This window comes from Tursiops truncatus, chromosome 19 (genome assembly GCF_011762595.2).
Source record: "Tursiops truncatus isolate mTurTru1 chromosome 19, mTurTru1.mat.Y, whole genome shotgun sequence".
Taxonomy (NCBI): Eukaryota; Metazoa; Chordata; class Mammalia; order Artiodactyla; family Delphinidae; genus Tursiops; species Tursiops truncatus.
In genome coordinates this window covers 12,437,185-12,456,811 of record NC_047052.1, presented here as the reverse complement: position 1 = coordinate 12,456,811, position 19,627 = coordinate 12,437,185, and the positions used below count along the sequence as shown (strand labels likewise).

General features: G+C 38.6%; 1 protein-coding gene across 8 annotated transcripts in view; it reads left to right on the top strand.

Annotated features, from left to right (window-relative positions):
* The window catches only part of ZFP1 (ZFP1 zinc finger protein), a 66,555-nt gene that overhangs the window by 39,984 nt on the left and 6,944 nt on the right, over positions 1-19,627 (top strand). For 4 of the 8 annotated variants that reach the window (XR_012328284.1, XM_073796804.1, XM_033843926.2 and 1 more), the window contains exon 3: positions 15,859-16,050. The exons of 2 other annotated variants lie outside the window; for them this stretch is intronic. Coding sequence is in view for 5 of the 6 variants with exons in the window: in XM_073796804.1 (XP_073652905.1) it covers positions 15,859-16,050 (192 nt within the window). In the remaining variant the exon portion in view is untranslated. Of the gene's footprint in view, positions 1-8,658; positions 8,680-15,858; positions 16,051-19,627 lie in introns of those variants that run through there. 2 more of the 8 variants (XM_073796805.1, XM_004326442.4) reach the window with 2 other exon arrangements.

Below are 19,627 nucleotides of genomic sequence, written 5' to 3'. Positions count from 1 at the left end.
CCTTTCCTATTGATCTTTTGTTTGCCTTTTCCCCTGTCTTTGTCTTTTTTGAATTACTATTTTATTGGAGTAGATTCTTCAGTAGCTTCTTGAGAAAGAGTATGTGAGAAATATATTTTTTTAAACTTTGCTTTTCTGAAAATGTCTTCATTCTGATCTGATACTTGGTTTATAGATAATATGAATGTGGATTTGTCCATTCTTCACTTTAGTTCTGTCAGTTTTTGCTTGATGTAATTTGAAGCTGTATTGAGTTCATGTACATTTATTGAGTGCATGCACACTTACGATTTTTCTATCTTCCAGATGGATTTACTGTTCTATCATTTTGGGATGTCCCTCTTTACCTCTGGTCATACCCCTTGTCTGATTTAAATATAGCCATACCTACCTTTTTTTTTAATTTTTATTTTATATTGGAGTATATTTGACTTACAATGTTGTGTTTCAGGTGTATAGCAAAGTGATTTACTTAAACATACATATATCTATTCTTTTTCAGATTCTATTCCCATATAGGTTATTAGAGTACACTGTGCTATACAGCAGATCCTTGTTGATTATCTTTTCTAAAAAAAAACTTATTTATTTATTTTGGTTGCGCCTGGTCTTAGTTGCGGCATGCAGGATCTTCATTGCAGCACACAGGATCTTTAGTTGCAGCGTGCAGACTTCTTAGTTGCAGCATGCATGTGGGATCTAGTTCCCTGACTAGGGATCGAACCCGGGCCACCTGCATTGGGAGCGCGGAGTCTTACCCACTGGACCACCAGGGAAGTCCCTGATTACCCACTTGATTTTATTTTGTTTACTTTTTAAAAATACATCTTTATTGGAGTATAATTGCTTCACAATACTGTGTTTCTGTTGTACAACAAAGTTTATCAGCCATATGCATACATATATCCCCATATCCCCTCCCTCTTGAGCCTCCCTCCCACCCTCCCTATCCCACCCCTCTAGGTCGTCACATAGCAGCGAGCTGATCTCCCTGTGCTATGCGGCTGCTTCCCAGTAGCTATCTGTTTCACATCTGGTAGTGTATATATGTTGATGCTGCTCTCATTTCGCCCTAGCTTCCCTCTCCCCTCCCCATGTCCTCAACTCCATTCTCTGCATCTATGTTTATTCCTGCCCTGCCACTAGGTTCATCAATACCATTTTTTTTTTTTTAGATTCCGTATATATGCGTTAGCATATGGTATTTGTTTTTCTCTTTCTGACTTACTTCACTCTGTATGACAGACTCTAGGTCTATCCACCTCACTACAAGTAACTGAATTTCGTTTCTTTTTATGGCTGAGTAATATTCCTTTGTATATATGTGCCACATCTTCTTTATCCATTCATCTGTTGATGGACATTTAGGTTGTTTCCATGTCCTGGCTAATGTAAATAGTGCTGCAGTAAACATTGTGGTACATGTCTCTTTTTGAATTATGGTTTTCTCAGGGTATATACCCAGTAGTGCGATAGCTGGGTCATATGGTAGTTCAATTTTTAGTTTTTTAAGGAACCTCCATACTGTTCTCCCTAGTAGTTGTATCAATTTACATCCTCACCAACAGTGCAGCAGGGTTCCCTTTTCACCACACCCTTTCCAGCATTTACTGTGTCTAGATTTTTTGATAATGGCCTTTCTGACCAGTGTGAGGTGATACCTCATTGTAGTTTTAATTGCATTTCTCCAATAATTAGTGATGTTGACCATCTTTTCATGTGCCTCTTGGCCATCTCTTTGTCTTCTTTGGTGAAATGTCTATTTAGGTCTTCCATCCCTTTTTTAATTGGGTTGTTTGTTTTTTTGATACTGAGCTCCATGAGCAGTTTATATATTTTAGAGATTGATCCTCTGTCTGTTGTTTCACTTGCAGATATTTCCTCCCATTCTGAGGGTTGTCTTTCATCTTGTTTATGGTTTCCTTTGCTGTGCAAAAGGTTTTAAGTTTAATTAGACCTCATTTGTTTATTTTTGTTTTTATTTTTATTACTCCAGGAGGTGGGTCAAAAAAGATCTTGCTGTCCTTTATGTCAAAAAGTGTTTAGCCGGGCTTCCCTGGTGGCGCAGTGGTTGAGAGTCCACCTGCCGATGCAGGGGACGTGGGTTCGTGCCCCGGTCCGGGAAGATCCCACATGCCGCAGAGCGGCTGGGCCCATGAGCCATGGCCGCTGAGCCTGCGCGTCCGGAGCCTGTGCTCCGCAACGGGAGAGGCCACAACGGTGAGAGGCCCACATACTGCAAAACAAACAAACAAACAAAAAATGTTTTTCCTATGTTTTTCTCTAAGAGTTTTACAGTGTCTGGTCTTACATTTAGGTCTTTAATCCATTTTGAGTTTATTTTTGTGTATGGTGTTAGGTAGTGTTCTAGTTTCATTCTTGTACATGTAGCTGTCCAGTTTTCCCAGCACCACTTATTGAAGAGGCTGTCTTTTCTCCATTGTATATTTTTGCCTCCTTTGTCATAAATTAGGTGACTATATGTGAGTGGGTTTATTGCTGGGCATTCTATCCTGTACCATTGGTCTATATTTCTCTTTTTGTGCCAGTACCATACTCTCTTGATTACTATAGCTTTGTAGTATAGTTTGAAGTCGGGGAGCCTGATTCCTCCAGCTCCATTTTTCTTTCTCAAGATTGCTTTAGCTATTCGGGGTCTTTTGTGTTTCCATACAAATTGTAAGATTTTTTGTTCTAATTCTGTGAAGAATGCCATTGCTAGTTTGATGGGGATTGCATTGAATCTGTAGATTGCTTTTGGTAGTGTAGTCATTTTCACAATATTGATTCTTCTAATCCAAGAACATGGTATATTTCTCCATCTGTTTATGTCGTCTTTGGTTTCTTTCATCAGTGTATTACAGTTTTCAAAGTACAAGTCTTTCCCCTCCTTAGGTAGGTTTATTCCTAGGTATTTTATTCTTTTTGTTGCAATGATAAATGGGAGTGTTTCCTTAATTTCTCTTTCTGATATTTCAGTGTTAGGGTATAAGAATGCCAGAGATTGCTGTGCATTAATTTTGTATCCTTACCAAATTCATTGATTAGTTCTAGTAATTTTCTGGTAGCATCTTTAGGATTTTCTGTGTATGTATCGTGTCATCTGCAAACAGTGACAGTTTTACTCCTTTTTTTCCAATTTGTATTCCTTTTATTTCTTCTTCTTCTCTGATTGCCATGGCCATGACTTCCAAAACTATGTTGAATAAGAGTGGTGAGAGCGGACATCCTTGTCTTGTTCCTGATCTTAGTGGAAATGCTTTCTGTTCTTCACATTGAGTATGATGTTTGCTGTGGGTTTGTCATATATGGCCCTTATTATGTTGAGGTAGGTTTGCTCTATGCCCATTTTCTGGAGAGTTTTTATTATAAATGGGTGTTGAATTTTGTGACAAGCTTTTTCTGCATCTATTGAGATGATCCTATGGTTTTTATTCCTTAATTTGTTAATATGGTGTATCATACTGATTGATTTCTATATGTTGTAGAATCCTTGCATCCCTGGGATAAATCCCATTTGATCATGCTGTATGATCCTTTTAATATCTTGTTGGATTCTGTTTGCTAGTATTTTCTTCAGGATTTTTGCATCTATGTTCATCAGTAATATTAGTCTATGATTTTCTTTTTTTTGTGATACCTTTTTCTGGTTTTGGTATCAGCGTAAAGGTGGCTTTGTAGAATGAATTTGGGAGTGTTCTTCCCTTGCAATTTTTTGGAAGAGTATGAGAAAGATTGGTGTTAGCTCTTCTCTAAATGTTTGATAGAAATCGTCTGTGAAGCCATCTGGTCCTGGACTTTTGTTTGTTGGAAGATTTTTAATTAGTTTCAATTTCATGACTTGTGGTAGGTTTGTTTATATTTTCTAATTCTTCCTGGTTCAGTCTTGAAAAATTGTACCTTTACAAGAATTTGTCCATTTCTTCGTGGTTGTCCATTTTATTGGCATATAGCTGTTTGTAGTAGTCTCTTACAATCCTTTGTATTTCTGTGGTGTCAGTTGTGATTTCTCCTTTTTCATTTTTAATTTTATTGAATTGCATCCTCTCCCTTTTTTTCTTGGTGGGTCTGGGTAAGGGTTTATCAATTTTGTTTATCTTCTCAAAGAACCAGCTTTTAGTTTTATTGATCTTTGCTATTGTTTTCTGTGTTTCTGTTTCATTAATTTCTGCTCTGATCTTTATGATTTTTTTCCTTCTACTGACTTGGGGTTTTCTTTGTTCTTCTTTCTCTAGTTGTTTTAAGTGTAGAGTCAGATTATTTATTTGAGATTTTTCTTGTTTGTTGAGGTGAGATTGAATTGCTATAAACTTCCTTCTAACAGCTGCTTTTGCTGCGTCCCATAGGTTTTTGGTCGTCGTGTTTTCATTGTTATTTGTTTCTGTGTATTTTTTAATTTTTTCTTTGAGTTCTTCAGTGGTCTCTTGGTTATATAGTAGCACACTGTTTAGCCTCCATGTATTTGTGGTTTTTACAGTTTTTTTCTGGTAATTGATTTCCAATCTCATAGCATTGTGGTCAGAAAAGATGCTTAATACAATTTCAATTTTCTTAAATTTTCCAAGGCTTGATTTGTGACCCAAGATGTGATCTATCCTGGAGAATGTTCCGTGTGCACTTGAGAAAAAGTGTATTCTGCCACTTTGGGGTGGAATGTTAAATCTTTCTCATCTATTGTGTCATTTAAAGCTTGTGTTTCCTTATTTATTTTCTGTTTGGATGATCTGTCTATTGTTATAAGTGGGGTGTTAAAATCCACTACTATTATTGTGTTACTGTCGATTTTCCCTTTCATGGTTGTTAACATTTGCCTTATGTATTGAGGTGCTCCTATGTTGGGTGCATAAATATCTATAATTGTTATATCTTTTTCTTGGATTGATCCCTTGATCATTATGTAGTGTCCTTTGTCTCTTTTATCTGATACGACTATTGCTACTCCAGCTTTCTTTTGATTTCCATTTGCATGGGATATCTTTTTCCATCCCTTCACTTTCAGTCTGTATGTGTCCCTAGGTCTGAAGTGGGTCTCTTGTAGACAGCATATATATGGGTCTTGTTTTTGTATGTATTCAGCCAGTGTGTGTCTTCTGGTTGGGGCATTTAGTCCATTTACATTTAAGGTTATTATCAATATGTATGTTCCTATTACCATTTTCTTAATTGTTTTGGGTTTGTTTTTGTGGGTCTTTTTCTTCTCTTGTGTTTCCCACCTAGAGAAGAAGTTTCTTTAGCATTTGCTGTAAAGCTGGTTTGATGGTGCTGAATTCCTCTAACTTTTGCTTGTCTGAAAAGCTTTTGATCTCCATCTAATCTGATCTTGCTACGTAGAGTAATCTTGGTTGTAGGTTTTTTCTTTCATCACTTTAAGTATATTCTACCACTTCCTTCTGGCCTGCAGAGTTTCTGCTGAAAAATCAGCTGATAACCTTATGGGGATTCCTTTGTATGTGACTTTTTGTTTTTCTCTTGCTGCTTTTAATATTTTTTTTAATTACATTTTGTTAGTTTGATTAACGTGTCTTGGTATCTTTCTCCTAGGGTTTATCCTATATGGGACTCTCTGTGCTTCCTGGACTTCGGTGACTATTTCCTTTCCCATATTAGGGAAGTTTTCCACTACAAATCTCTTCAAATATTTTCTCAGACCCTTTCTTTTTCTCTTCTTCTTCTGGGACCCCTGTAATTCAAATGTTGGTGCGTTTAGTGTTGTCCCTGAGGTGTCTGAGATTGTCTTCAGTTATTTTCATTCTTTTTTCTTTATTCTGCTCCTTGGCAGTTATTCCCACCATTTTGTCTTCCAGCTCACTTACTTCTTCTTCTGCCTCTTTTATTCTGTTATTGATTCCTTTTTTTTTAACTGTGATTAGCATTTAATAATTCAGAGGAAGCCTGAGGCCTTCCTGAAGAATCACCTGGAGATTGAACTTTGAACAGCCATAATGAAGAGAGAGCTACATCACAGTCAGTGGTGATAATTAAATATGTAAAGTTTTCATAGAATTGAGAATAAATGAGAAATACAAGGTAAACGAACAGTAGAGTGTATAATGACTATGTGATCTTGTTATAGATTCCTTCTAGTGTAGTTTTCATTTCAGTTATTGTGTTGTTCATCTCTGTTTGTTCTTCAGTTCTTCTAGACCTTTGTTAAACATTTCCTGTATTTTCTCAGTCCGTGCCTCCATTTTATTTCTGAGATTCTAAATCATCTTTACTTTCATTACTCTGATTTCTTTTTCAGGTAGATTGCGTATTTCCTCTTCATTTATTTGATCTTGTAGGTTTTTACCTTGCTTCATCTGTGACATAATTTTTTGCTCTCTTTTTGTTTTTTTCTTTTTGATTGGTGGGATTGTGTTCCTGTCTTACAGCTTATTTGGCCTGAAGCTTCCAACACTGTAGTTTGTAGGCTGTTGGGTGGAGCTGGGTCTTGGTGCTGATATGATGACCTCTGGGCGACTTCGATGAATATTCCTTGGGGTCTGACATTCTCTGTCAGTACAGTGATTCAGACTCAGAGCTCCCACCGCAGGAGCTTCGGCCCAGCCCCCAGCTAATGAACCAAGATCCCACAAGCCGTGCATGGTGGAAAAAAGAAAAAACCAATAACAAAGAGTTTAAAAAATAAATTTAGACTAGGAAACTAATAGATATGTTAGAAAGAATATAAAAATAAAAATATAGATGAAACAACAACAGGAAGGTAAAACAGAACCACAATAGTAAAAAAGAGAAGGAAAAAAAAAGTGGAAAAGGCCTTGGCTGTGGAGGGTGGGGCCTAAGCAGGGGCGGGGTTTGTGTGGTAGGCGGGGCCTATGGTTAGGACCTACAGGGCTGGAAAAGGCCCTGGGCGGTGTAGGGGGGTGGAGCTGAAGCTCAGCGGAACAGAAGGGGCCAAGGCATGCCTCTTGTTTCAGAGAGTGGGGGACCCCACCTGGGAGCCCAGCAGGCTTCCTGGGCTTGAGTGGGCGGGTCCACACTTTCCACTCTTCTCCTGCTCCTCTGGTCCTGGAGGGCCTCTCCCACCTGAATTCTCCCCCCGACCTCCTGTTCTCCCCCAGCTTACTTTCTATGCCCCCATGACCCACGTGGCCTGGAGGAGGCTTTGGAGGGTGGGGGACCCGGCATGGGAGCTCAGCAGGCTTCCCGGGCCAGAGCGGGTGGGGCCAATGCCTTCCGCTCCTCTCCCGCTCCTCTGGTCCTGGAGGGCCCCTCCTTCCTGCTTCTCCTCTTCTCCCCCGGCCTGCCTCCTTGCCCCTAGGACCAGTGTGGCCCAGAGGGGGCCTCTGAGGGCATAGGACCTGGCCCGAGATCCAGGCAGACTTCCCCAGCCGATTGGGCAGGGGAAATGGTGGGCGCACTCCCCCCTGCTCTGAGCCCCCAAGGGTCCTTCCAGGCACGGGAACCCCTCTCCCACTCTCAGCCACCCCTCAGGGTGATGGTCCTGTCTGGCCTCCACTTCTCCTCCCCCCTCAGTCCCCCCACGTCCTACCGGTTTGCTTGGGCGTTCCTCCTGTCTCCTTGGGCGTCAAGGTCCCCCACCAGTGTCTGGCAGGTGCCCTAGTTGTGGGGAGATGTGAACTCTGCGTCTTCCCACACTGCCATCTTGACTCCACCCCCCTGTTATAGAGTAGTGTGTATATGTTAATCCCAACCTCCTAATTTATCCCTCTTCCCACCTTTCCACTTTGGTAACCATAAATTTGTTTGCTAAGTCTGTGAGTCTTTCTGTTTTGTAAATAAGTTCATTTGTGTCATTTTTTTAGATTTTACATGTGTGATATCATATATTTTTCTTTCTCTGACTTACTTCACTTAGTATGATAATCTCTGGATCCATCTATGTTGCTTCAAATGGCATTATTTCATTATTTTTTGTGGCTGAGTAATATTCCTGTGTGTGTGTGTGTGTGTGTGTGTGTGTGTGTGTGTGTGTGTGTACCACGTCTTCTTTATCAGTTCCTTTGTTGATGGATACTTAGGTTGCTTCCATGTCTTGGCTATTGTAAATAGTGCTGCAGTGAACATTGGGATGCATGTATCTTTTTGAAGTATGCTTTTCTTTGGATATATGCCAAGGAGTGGGATTGCTGGGTCATGTGGTAGCTCTATTTTTAGTTTTTTAAGGAACCTCTGTGCTGTTCTCCATAGTGGCAGTACCAATTTAAAATTCCCACCAGCAGTGTAGGAGGGTTCTCTTTTCTCCACATACTCTCCAGCATTTGTTGTTTGTAGACTTTTTGTTGATGGCCATTCTCACTGCTCTGAGGTGATACTTTGTTGTAGATTTGATTTGCATTTCTTTAATAATTAGCAATGTTGAGCATTTTTTCATGTGCTTTTTGGCATTTTATATGTCTTCTTTGGAAAAATCTCTATTTAGCTCTTCTGCCCATTCTTTGATTGGGTTGTTGTTTTGCTCTTGAGCTGCATGAGCTGTTCGTATATTTTGGAGATTAATCCCTTGTTGGTTGCTTTGTTTGCAAATATTTTCTCCCATTCTGTGGGTTGCCTTTTTGTTTATGGTTTCCTTTGATGTGCAAAAGCTTTTAACTTTAATTAGGTCCCATTTGTTTATTGTTGTTTTATTTTCATTCCTCTAGGTGGTGGATCAAAAAAGATACTGCTGCCATTTATATCAGAGTGTTCTGCCTGTTTTCCTCCAAGAGTTTTATGGTATCTGACCTCACATTTAGCTCTTCAATCCGTTTTGAGTTTGTTTTTGTGTATGGTGTTAGAGAATGTTCTAATGTCATTCTTTTACATGTAGCTGTCCAGTTTTCCCAGCACCATTTATTGAAGAGACTGTCTTTTCTCCTTTGTATGTTTTTGCCTCCTTTGTCATAGATTAATTGACCATAGGTGCATGGGTTTATCTCTGGGTTTTGTATCCTGTTGCACTGATCTATATTTCTGTTTTTGTACCAGTACCATACTGGTTTGATTACTGTAGCTTTGTAGCATAGTCTGAAGTCAGGCAGCCTGATTCCTCCAGCTCTGTTTTCCTTTCTCCGGATTGTTTTGGATATTCTGGGTCTTTTTTTTTTTTTGGTGGTACATGGGCCTCTCACTGTTGTGGCCTCTCCCATTGTGGAGCACAGGCTCCGGAGGCGCAGGCTTAGTGGCCATGGCTCACGGGCCCAGCCGTTCCGCGGCATGTGGGATCTTCCCAGACCGGGGCACAAAGCTGTGTCCCCTGCCTCGGCAGGCGGACTCTCAACCACTGCGCCACCAGGGAAGCCCTATTCTGGGTCTTTTTATGTTTCCATACAAATTTTAAAAAATTTTTTCCTACTTCTATGAAAAACTGCCATTAGTCATTTGATAAGGATTGTGTTGAATCTGTAGATTGCTTTAGGTAGTATGGTCATTTTGACAGTATTGATTCTTCCACTCCAAGACCATGGTATATCTCTCCATATGTGTCATCTTTGATTCCTTTCTTACAGTTTTCTCAATACAGGTCTTTTGCCTCCTTAGGTAGGTTTATTCCTAGGTATTTTATTCTTTTTGATGAGATGGTAAATGGAATTGTTTCCTTAATTTCTCTTTGTGATCTTTCGTTTTTAGTGTATAGGAATGCAATAGATTTCTGTGTATCAATTTTGTATCCTGCAACTTTACCAGATTCATTGATGAGCTCTGGTAGTTTTCCAGTAGCATTTTTAGGATTTTCTAAGTATAGTATAATGTCATCTGCAAACAGTGACAGTTTTACTTCTTGTTTTCCAATGTGGATTCCTTTTATTTCTTTTTATTCTCCTATTTCTGGGACTAGGACTTCCAAAACTATGTTGAATAATAGTGGCGAAAGTGGACATCCTTGTCTTGTTCCTGATCTTAGAAGAAATGCTTTCAGTTTTTCACCATTGAGAATGATGTTAGCTGTGGGTGTGTCGTATATGGCCTTTATTATGTTGAGGTAGGTTCCCTCTATGCCCATTTTCTGGAGAGATTTTTATCATAAATGGGTGTTGAATTTTGTCAGAAGCTTTTTCTGCATCTATTTTTTTTTCAGTTTGTTTTTTGTTTGGTTTTTTTTAATGTGGACCATTTTTGAAGTCTTCATTGAATTTGTTACAATATTGCTTCTGTTTCTTATGTTTTTTGTTTGTTTTGTGGCCACAAAGCATGTAGGATCTTAGCTCCCCAACCAGGGATTGAACCTGCACCCCCTGCATCGGAAGGCAAAGTCTTAACCTCTAGACCACCAGGGAACCTCTAGACCACCAGGGAAGTCCCTTTTTCTGCATCTATTGAGATAATATGGTTTTTATTCTTCAAGTTGTTAATGTGGCATATTCTTCAGGTTGTTAATTCAGTGGTTTGCAGATATTGAAAAATCCTTGCATCCCTGGGATAAATCCCACTTGATCATGATCCTTTTAATGTATTGTTGGATTTGGTTTGCTACTGTTTTGTTGAATTTTTGCATCTATGTTCATGAGTGATACTGGCCTGTAGTTTTCTTTTTTTTGTGGTATCTTTGTCTGGTTTTGGTATCAGGGTGATGGTGGCCTTGTAGAATGAGCTTGGGAGTGTTCCTTCCTCTGCAATTTTTTGGAAGAGTTTCAGAAGGATAGATGTTAACTCTTAATGTTTGATAGAATTTGCCTGTGCAACCATCTGGTTCTGAACTTTTGTTTATTGGAATTTTTTAAATCACAGTTTCAATTTCAATACTTGTGATTGGTCTGTTCATGTTTTGTATTTCTTCCTGGTTCAGTCTTGAAGGTTGTACCTTTCTAAGAGTTTGTCCATTTCTTCTAGGTTGTCCATTTTATTGGTGTATAGTTGCTTGCAATAGTCTCTTATGAGCCTTTGTATTTTTGTGGTGTCTGTTGTAACTTTTTCATTTCTAATTTTATTGATTTGAGCACTCTCCCTTTTTTTTCTTGATGAATCTGGCTAAAGGTTTATCAATTTTGTTTACCTTTTCAGAGAAACAGCTTTTAGTTTCATTGATCTTTTCTTTAATTTTCTTTGTCTCTATTGCATTTATTTTGCTTTGATCTTTATGATTTCTTTCCTTCTGCTAATTCTGTGTTTTGTTTGTTGTTTTTTTCTCTAGTTTCTTTAGGTGTAAGGTTAGGTTGTTTTTGTGAGATTTCTCTTGTTTCTTGAGGTGAGAATGCTTTGTTATAAACTTCCTTCTTAGAACTGCTTTTGTTTTGTCCCTTAGGTTTTGGATTGTCATGCTTTTGTCTTAATTTGTCTCTGGGTTTTTCTTGATTTCCTCTTTGATTTCTTCAGTGATCCATTTGTTGTTTAGTAGCATATTGTTTAGCCTCCACGTGTTTGTGTTTTTTACAGTTTTTTTCTTTTAGTTGATTTCTAATCTTATAGTGTTGTGTTCAGAAAAGATGTTTGATATGATTTCAATTTTCTTAAATTTACTGAGGCTCGCTTTGCCTCCAGCATGTGATCTGTCCTGGAGAATGTTCCACGTGCACTTGAGAAGAAAGTGTATTCTGCTACTTTTGGATGGAATGCTCTATAAATATCAATAAGTCCATGTGGTCTAATGTGTCATTTAAGGTCTGTGTTTCCTTATGGATTTTGTCTGGATGATCTGTCCATTGATGTAAGTGGGGTGTTCAAGTCCTTCACTATTACTGTGTTACTGTTGATTTCTCCTTTTATGGCTGTTAGTAATTTGCTGTATATATTGAGGTGCTTCTAGGTTGGATGCATATGTGTTTGCAATTGTTATATCTTCTTTTTGGATTGATCTCTTGATCATTATGTACGTCCTTCTTTGTCTCTTGTAACATTCTTTATTTTAAAGTCTAGTTTGTCTGATATAAGTATTGCTACTCCAGCTTTCTTTTGATTTCCATTTGCATGGAATACTTTTTTGCATCCCCTCACTTATAGTCTGTATGGGTCCCTACATCTGAAGTGGGTCTCTTGTAGACAGCATATATACATGTCTTGTTTTTGTAGCTATTCAGCCAGTCTGTGTCTTTTGGTTGGAGCGTTTAATTCATTTAAATTTAAGATAATTACTGATATGTATGTCCTTATTGCCTTTTTGTTGTTTTGGGGTTGTTTTCTTAGGTCTTTTTTCTCTTCCTCTTTTGTGCTCTTCTCTTGTGATTTGGTGACTATTTTTAGTGTTGTGTTTGGATTCTTTTTTGTGTGTACATCTATTGTAGATTTTTGGTTTGTGGGTACAAAAGATTTTGATGTATCAGTCTATATGTATACAAAATTGTTTTTAAGTTGCTGGTCTTTTAATTTCAAGTATATTCCCAATACGCTACATTTGTACTTCTCTTCTAACTGTTGCTGGTTTTGATAGCATATTTTTGTGTGGATGATTTCCTACCTTTATGTTTGCCTTTACTGGTGAGCTTTGCCATTTGTAATTTTCTGGTTTCTAGGTGTGGGTTTTTCTTTCCCGCCTAGAGAAGTTCCTTTAGCATTTGTTGTGAAGACCTTTTGGTGGTGCTGAATTCTCTTAGCTTTTGCCTACTGTAAAGCTTTCAATTTCTCCATTGAATCTGAATGAGATCCTTACTGGGTATAGTATTTCTGGCTCTAGGTTTTTCCCTTTCATCACTTTAAATGTATCATGCCACTCCCTTCTGGGCTGCAGAGTTTCAGCTGGAAAATCAGCTGATAACTTTATGGGGATTCCCTTGTATGTAATTTGTTACTTTTCCCTTGTTGCTTTTAATATTTTCTCTTTGCCTTCAATTTTTGCCAGTTCGATTAGTATGTGTCTTGGCATGTTCCTCCTTGGGTTTATCCTGCCTGGGACTCTCTGTGCTTCCTAGACTTGGGTGAATGCTTCCTCTCCCATGTAAGGGAAGTTTTCAGCTATTATTTCAAATACTTTCTAGGCCCTTTCTCTCCTCTCCTTCTGGAACCCCTATAATGTGAATGTTGGTGCATTTAATGTTGTCCCTAGATGTGTCTTAAACTGTTGTTTTTTTTCATTTTTTTCTTTATTGTGTTCCATGACAGTGATTTCCACCATTCTCTCTTCCAGGTTACTTATCTGTTCTTCTGCCTCATTTATTCTGCTATTGATTCCTTCTAGTGTGTTTTTCATTTCTCTTATTGTATTGTTCATCTCTGTTTTTTAAATTTTCTAGCTTTTTGTTAAGCATTTCTTGTATCTTTTCAGTCTGTGTCTCAATTCTCTTTCCCATATCTTGGATCATCTTTACTGTCATTACCCTGAATTCTTTTTCAGGTAGATTGCCTGTCTCCACTTCACTTAGTTGTTCTTTTTTATCTTGTTCCTTCTTCTGGAACATATTTCTCTGCCATCTTTTCTTTAACTTTCTATTTTTGCATTGCACAGCCTGCAGGATTGTAGCTCCTGTTGTTTCTGATGTCTGCCCCCTGGTGGATGAGGCTGGTCTAAGAGGCTTGTGCAGGCTTCCTGTTGGGAGGGTCTGGTGCCTTCCCACTGGTGGGTGGGGCTGGGTCTTATCTATCTGGTGGGCAGGGCCATGTCAAGGGGCATGTCTATAGGCGGCTGTGGGTTTAGAAGACTTTAAGTAGCCTGACTGCTGATGGATGGGGCTGTGTTCCCACCCTGTTGGTTGGTTGTCCTGTGGTGTCCCAGCACTGGAGCCTTTGGGCTATCTGGTGGGGCCAGGTCTTGGTGTCAAAATGTTGGCCTCCAAGACAGCTCACGCCAATGAATACTCCTCAGTTTCTCCACCACCAGTGTCCTTGTCCTTGCAGTGAGTCACAGCTGCCCCCCACCTCCCCAGGAGACTCTCCAAGACCAGCAAGTAGGTCTCTGAGGCTCTTATGAAGTCACTGCTTTTTCCCCAGGTCCTGGTGTGCACACGAAACGTTGTGTGTGCCCTCCAAGAGTGATATTTCTGTTTCCCCCAGTCCTGTGGATTTCCAGCAATCAAGCCCCACTGGCCTTCAAAGCCAGATGCTCTCAGGGCTCCTCCTCCCAATCCAGACCCCCAGACCGGGGACCCTGTCATGGGACTCAGAACTCTCACTCCTGTGGGAGAGTCTTTGTGAATATATTTTCCAATTTGTGGGTCGCCCACCTGGCAGCTATGGGATTTGATTGTATCAGAAATGCACCCCCCCCCTACTGTCTTGTTGCAGCTTCTTCTTTGTCTTTGGAAGTAGAATATCTTTTTTGGTAGGTTCCAGTCCTTTTTTGTCAGTGGTTGTTCAGCAGTTAGTTGTGATTTTGGTGTTTCCGTGAAAGGAGGTGAGGTCAGGTCCTTCTACTCCACCATCTTGTCCAGGCATCCCTGCCTCTAGAGTCACAGGCTGTATATCTACCTTTTTATGATTAGCATTTTCATGGTATATCTTTTCCATTTTTTTTGCTTCAACCTATTTGTGTTCTTATATTTATAGTGTGTTTCTTACCTCTAAGTAACATATAGTTGGGTCATAGTTCTTATCCAGCCTGACCGTCTTTTAATTGACTTATTATTTTGTCTGTAATTAAGTTCATTATACAGTTGGATTTAAGTCTGTCATCTTGCTGTTTGTTTTTCATCTGTGCTATATGTGTCTTTTTTCCTTTGTGTGTTTCTTTTTTTAAGAAAATGGTTTCTCTAGGGATTACAGTTTCTATACTGTAGTAATCACCTCAAATTAGGATTATACCATCTCACTACAATACAAGAGCAGAAATCAGTATACTGCAGTGAATTCTTAAAGCTTTTGTTTATCTGTGTATGCCTTTATTTTGAAAAAAGTATTTTCCCTGGGCATAGAATTCTAGGGTTAATTTTTGTTTCAGTACTTTAAACATGAATTCCATTCCTGTCTCACATGTGTGGTTTCCATTAAGAAATAATTCTTCATTTTTATTGTTCTTCCCTAAAGGAAGTGCATCTTTTTTTTCTTCTTTCTTTTGGCCACACTGTGCAGCATGCAGGATGTTAGTTCTCTGGCCAGAGATCGAACCTGCACCCCCCTGCAGTGGAAGCACAGAGTCTTAACCACTGGACTGCCAGGGAAGTCCCCCTCTGGCTTCTTTTAAGATATTCTTTCTCTGTCACTCAGCAGTTTGAATGTGATGTATTTAGGTATAATTTTCTTTGTATTTATTCTGCTTGGGCTTTACTGAGTTTCTTAGGTTTGTGGTCATTGCCTTTTATCAAATTTGGAATATTCTCAGCTATTATTTCTTCAAATATTGTTTCTGTCCCATTCTTTTCTCCTCTTCTTCTGGGACTACACATTATCCTTTTTTGTTTTTCCTTTTAGCATTTTAAGGAATGGTGCATTAGACTTTTATGGCCATGCTTCACATCTTGTTAATGCTTTGTCTTTCCCCCCATTTTTTTCTCTTCTGCTTCAGTTTGAATATCTTCTATTTACCTGTCTTCAAATTCACAATTCTTATCTTCTGCTGGGTCTAGTCTACTCTTAGGACTATACAATGAGTTTTTAATTTCAGTTAAAAACTACATTTTGCAGTTCAACAATGTCCATTTGCTTTCTTTTTGTAGATTCCAGTTTTTTGTTGAAATATTTCCATATTTTCACTGCATTGTTTATCTTTTTTTCCATATTTTTAACATATTACTGTACAGTTAATCTGAACTCTTTGTATGCTAACTCTAATACATGAATTATCGCTATGTCTGTTTTGGACTATTTCTTGGTTTTTTGTCTTTTAATTGCTTTTTGATTTTTTTGCATGTCTAGTAATTTTTGTGTGTTGGACATGTTGTATGGTGCATAATTCCCTCTAAAGAATGTAAAGTTTTATTCTGCCAATAACTTAACTATCTGGTGGAACAAAACTGCTATACTCTGCTAGTTCTCCTGGAGGCTTGCCTTCCACCTGCACATGTTAGGAGCCAGCCAAAGATCTGAGGTGAATTTTTTTTTTTTCTTTTGCAGTATGCGGGCCTCTCATTGTTGTGGCCTCTTCCGTTGCAGAGCACAGGCTCCGGATGCGCAGGCTCTGCGGCCATGGCTCACGGGCCCAGCCGCTCCGCGGCATGTGGGATCTTCCCGGACCGGGGCATGAACCCGTATCCCCTGCATCGGCAGGCGGACTCTCAACCACTGCACCACCAGGGAAGCCCTGAGGTGAATTTTTATGCAGAATTTTAGAGCCCCTTCTCTATGGCTTCCTATCTCCATTACTCTGCCCCCAAATCCCAGTTGTTTTGCAGACCCAAATCCAATTTTTATTTATTCCATGTAGCAATACTGTCACTTTCTGCTTGATTTCTATTTCTCTGTGCCATAGTCTAGAAAATATCTTTAGGGACATTTTGCTGGATATAAAACTCAAGATTGATCATTTTTGCCTTTCAGCACTTTTATCATTGGTGTGAATGTTTAGTTCCCTTCATGCTCACCCATCTTTTCAATAATTGTAGCCCTGCAATGGTTGCTTTCCAGTACCTGCAAACTGTTTTATTTATTTGCCCAGCTTTTGTTGTTTTCTTCTTTCAGAATTTTGAAGTCATTGCTTTTTGGTGTTATATTTCAACAAGTACAAAGTCCTGTCTATTTATCAGAATGTGACCTGTTCAGTTCTCTCCTGAAACTTATAGGCTTTTCTCCTTTTTCCCAGGGTTCTAAATTTTTCTGATTTCTCTTCCTGTTTGCCTAGTAATTCATAAAATATTTTTATTTTTCTTTCTTTTTACTATTTTTTATTTTTTCTTACCATTTTCTTTGGGTTGAGCTCCAAGGAAGTTTGTCACTTACCTGTGTTTGGTTTGATTCTGTTAAGTATGAAAATGCACAGAAATACAGATAAAAGCATATTAGGTTGAGCTATATGAAATTGCCATTTTTGTATGTCCAAATAGTTGAATGTCATCACTTGCAATACAGTTCATTCTAATAACTATCAACCAGTTACACCATCCAGTAGTCAATATTTATCATCTTGGCTTATTTGCCTCCACACATAATATGTTTTTTCCTGTTTGTTACACAATTCATACATGAATTCTGTCTCTTACTCTCTCTCACTATATCATGGTTCTGCCCTCCCAGCGTGCTGTCACTGCTGGTATTAGGTCACCTCACTCAATGCTAAAATCTTTTTGACTATTAAAGCCAGTCTCCTCACTTTAGAGGTAGCCAGTTCTCTTTTCTGATATTTTTATATTCATTAAGTAGAATTTGAGGATCATGGTATATACATATTTTTAGAATTTTGTTTTAACTAATTAGTGATGTTCCTGGGCTAGCTGTTACAATGCCTTTTATTTTCAAGCTTTGTGTTATTTAAGTTTGTCTCTTGTAAAAAGTATGTTGTGGTTTTTGTTGTTGTTTTTAAACTTCTCTGAAGGTCTTAATCTTTTATGAAATGTTTTCAAATCTCAGTGTCGCTAGATCAAGTTTTATTGGAACACAGCCATGTCCATTTGTTTACATATTGTCTGCCTACTTTCGTGGTAAAACAGCCAACTTGATTAGTTGTAGTTGAGGCTACATACTGTCTACAAAACCTAAAATATTTACTAATTGGCCCTGTATAGAAAATATTTGCCAACTCACATTCTAGTATTATGAGTGCTTTGAGGGTATTCTGTTAATTTCTGGCTTCCAGTGTTTGTATTGAAACAACAGAAAACAATGTATTTTTCTTCTTCTGAGATAGTTTTTTTATGATGTGCCTAAATGTGGTTTTCTTTATATTTATTCCTGGGGTTAGAGGTATTCTATAGTCTGATGTGAGCTCTTCCAGAAAATTCTCAGCCATTATCTCTTCAAATATGTTTCTGTTGCATCTTGCTTCTCTTACTGGGGCTCCAGTTGCAAGTATATTAGACCTTTACTTTGTGCCACGTATCTCTTAGGCATTTTGATGTGTTTTCCATCCTTTGTTCTTTTTCTATTTCAGTCTGGATATTTCTCACTGATCTATCATCAGGTTTACTAATCATCTCTTCAGTTGAATCTAACCTGCTGTTAAATCCAATTATATATATCTTCTAAGATTTTTTTTTTCTACTCAGTTTTATGGCTGTGCTGTTCCTTTCTTTTGTGAAAGGTTATTTAGCCCATGACTTATGCCTCTGTGATGATGAGTCACATTGTGTCTCTACTTACATTGTACTGACAATGTAGTGATGATTTTACTTATACTTACTCTATGAATAGAGTGACCATATCCTGGATGCTGAAGAGCTAAATTACCACTAATAAGACCAATACCAAAATGCAAATAAATTGTCAAGAACAAGTTCAGCCAGAATTGATCTGGGAATCAATTGTATTCCCAATTGTTATTATTGTTTGTAATGTAGATTACAAACAATAAAAAGCATTTTTAATGAAGAGACAAGCATACTAGGGCATGCATGACATCTCAGGAAAATAAGCCACATTTTAGGATTTACCAGATATTACCAAATTTTTTTGTATAATCTGAGTACAGTTCAGATGCTATATTATTTTAGCTAGCTACTTAGGATATTGCTATAGGAATTGTGTGGCGTGGCTCTTCAGGAAGCAAGAAAATAGTGGGAGAAAAATTTGAATACTGAGCACCATTCAGTTAGCATTGTTTTTTATAAGTTTATTTATTTATTTTTGGCTGTGTTGGGTCTTTGTTGCTACACGCAGGCTTTCTCTAGTTGCGGTGAGCGGGGGCTGCTCTTTGTTGTGGTATGCGGCTTCTCATTGCGGTGGCTTCTCTTGTTGCAGAGCACAGGCTCTAGGCACGCGGGCTTCAGTAGTTGTGACACGTGGGCTTCAGTAGTTGTGACACGCGGGCTCAGTATTTGTGGCTCACAGGCTCTAGAGCACAGGCTCAGTAGTTATGGTACTCAGGCTTAGTTGCTCCAGAGCATGTGGGATCTTCCCGGACCAGGGCTCGAACCCGTGTCCCCTGCACTGGCAGGTGGATTCTTAACCACTGCGCCAACAGGGAAGTCCCCAATTAGAATTCTTTTTGTTTTATTTTATTTTATTTGAGTCCCTAACTTGTACTCATGTATTTTGTGCTAACAGAAATACAGAGATACAATTTCTGGTCTAAAAAATCGTAACATCTAATGGGGAGAGTAAAAGAAATAGGGCACATTTTTTAAAAAAGGAAAGAAAAAAGAAAGCAGAGTGAAATATATGCCACAAGAGACATACAAATAAAGTACTCCAGGTTTAAAAGAGAATAGGGACTCAAATTATGGAAGATCACATCTAAGTGATCTGTGATGTGTCCTAAGTGGGAGAATCTGTGCATAGAGAGGGGAGTCAGGGGAGAGAGGGATGGAAGAGGAATTTGAATGGTGTTGAATGCTAGGCAGTCATAGTTTATTTCAAGACATAATGGATGATGTTTCTAATCAAGGTAATTGTATGAGTAGAGCTATACTTTAGAAAAATCACGTTAGCTTTATAATGTGGAGTAGATGAGAATGAGAGGAGACAGGAAATAAGAGTTAGGAAGCTTTTGTAATAGCTGGGGTGGCAGTGGAAAGAGGAAGCAAAGATAAGACTTGAGGAGTTCTATAGCTTGCCTACAAGGGTGAAGGGTGGTCTTGGGTCTTGTGTCCTTAGTACTTAATTTAGTCCCTGGGAAATTTCCTAGTGTTCCTATTTTTAAAGCTATAATTTCAGAAGTGATCTGGAAGTGGGAATAAATATTTACTACTGGGAAAATCTTGACTCCATGATTGTTGACCTCAATATCATTGAT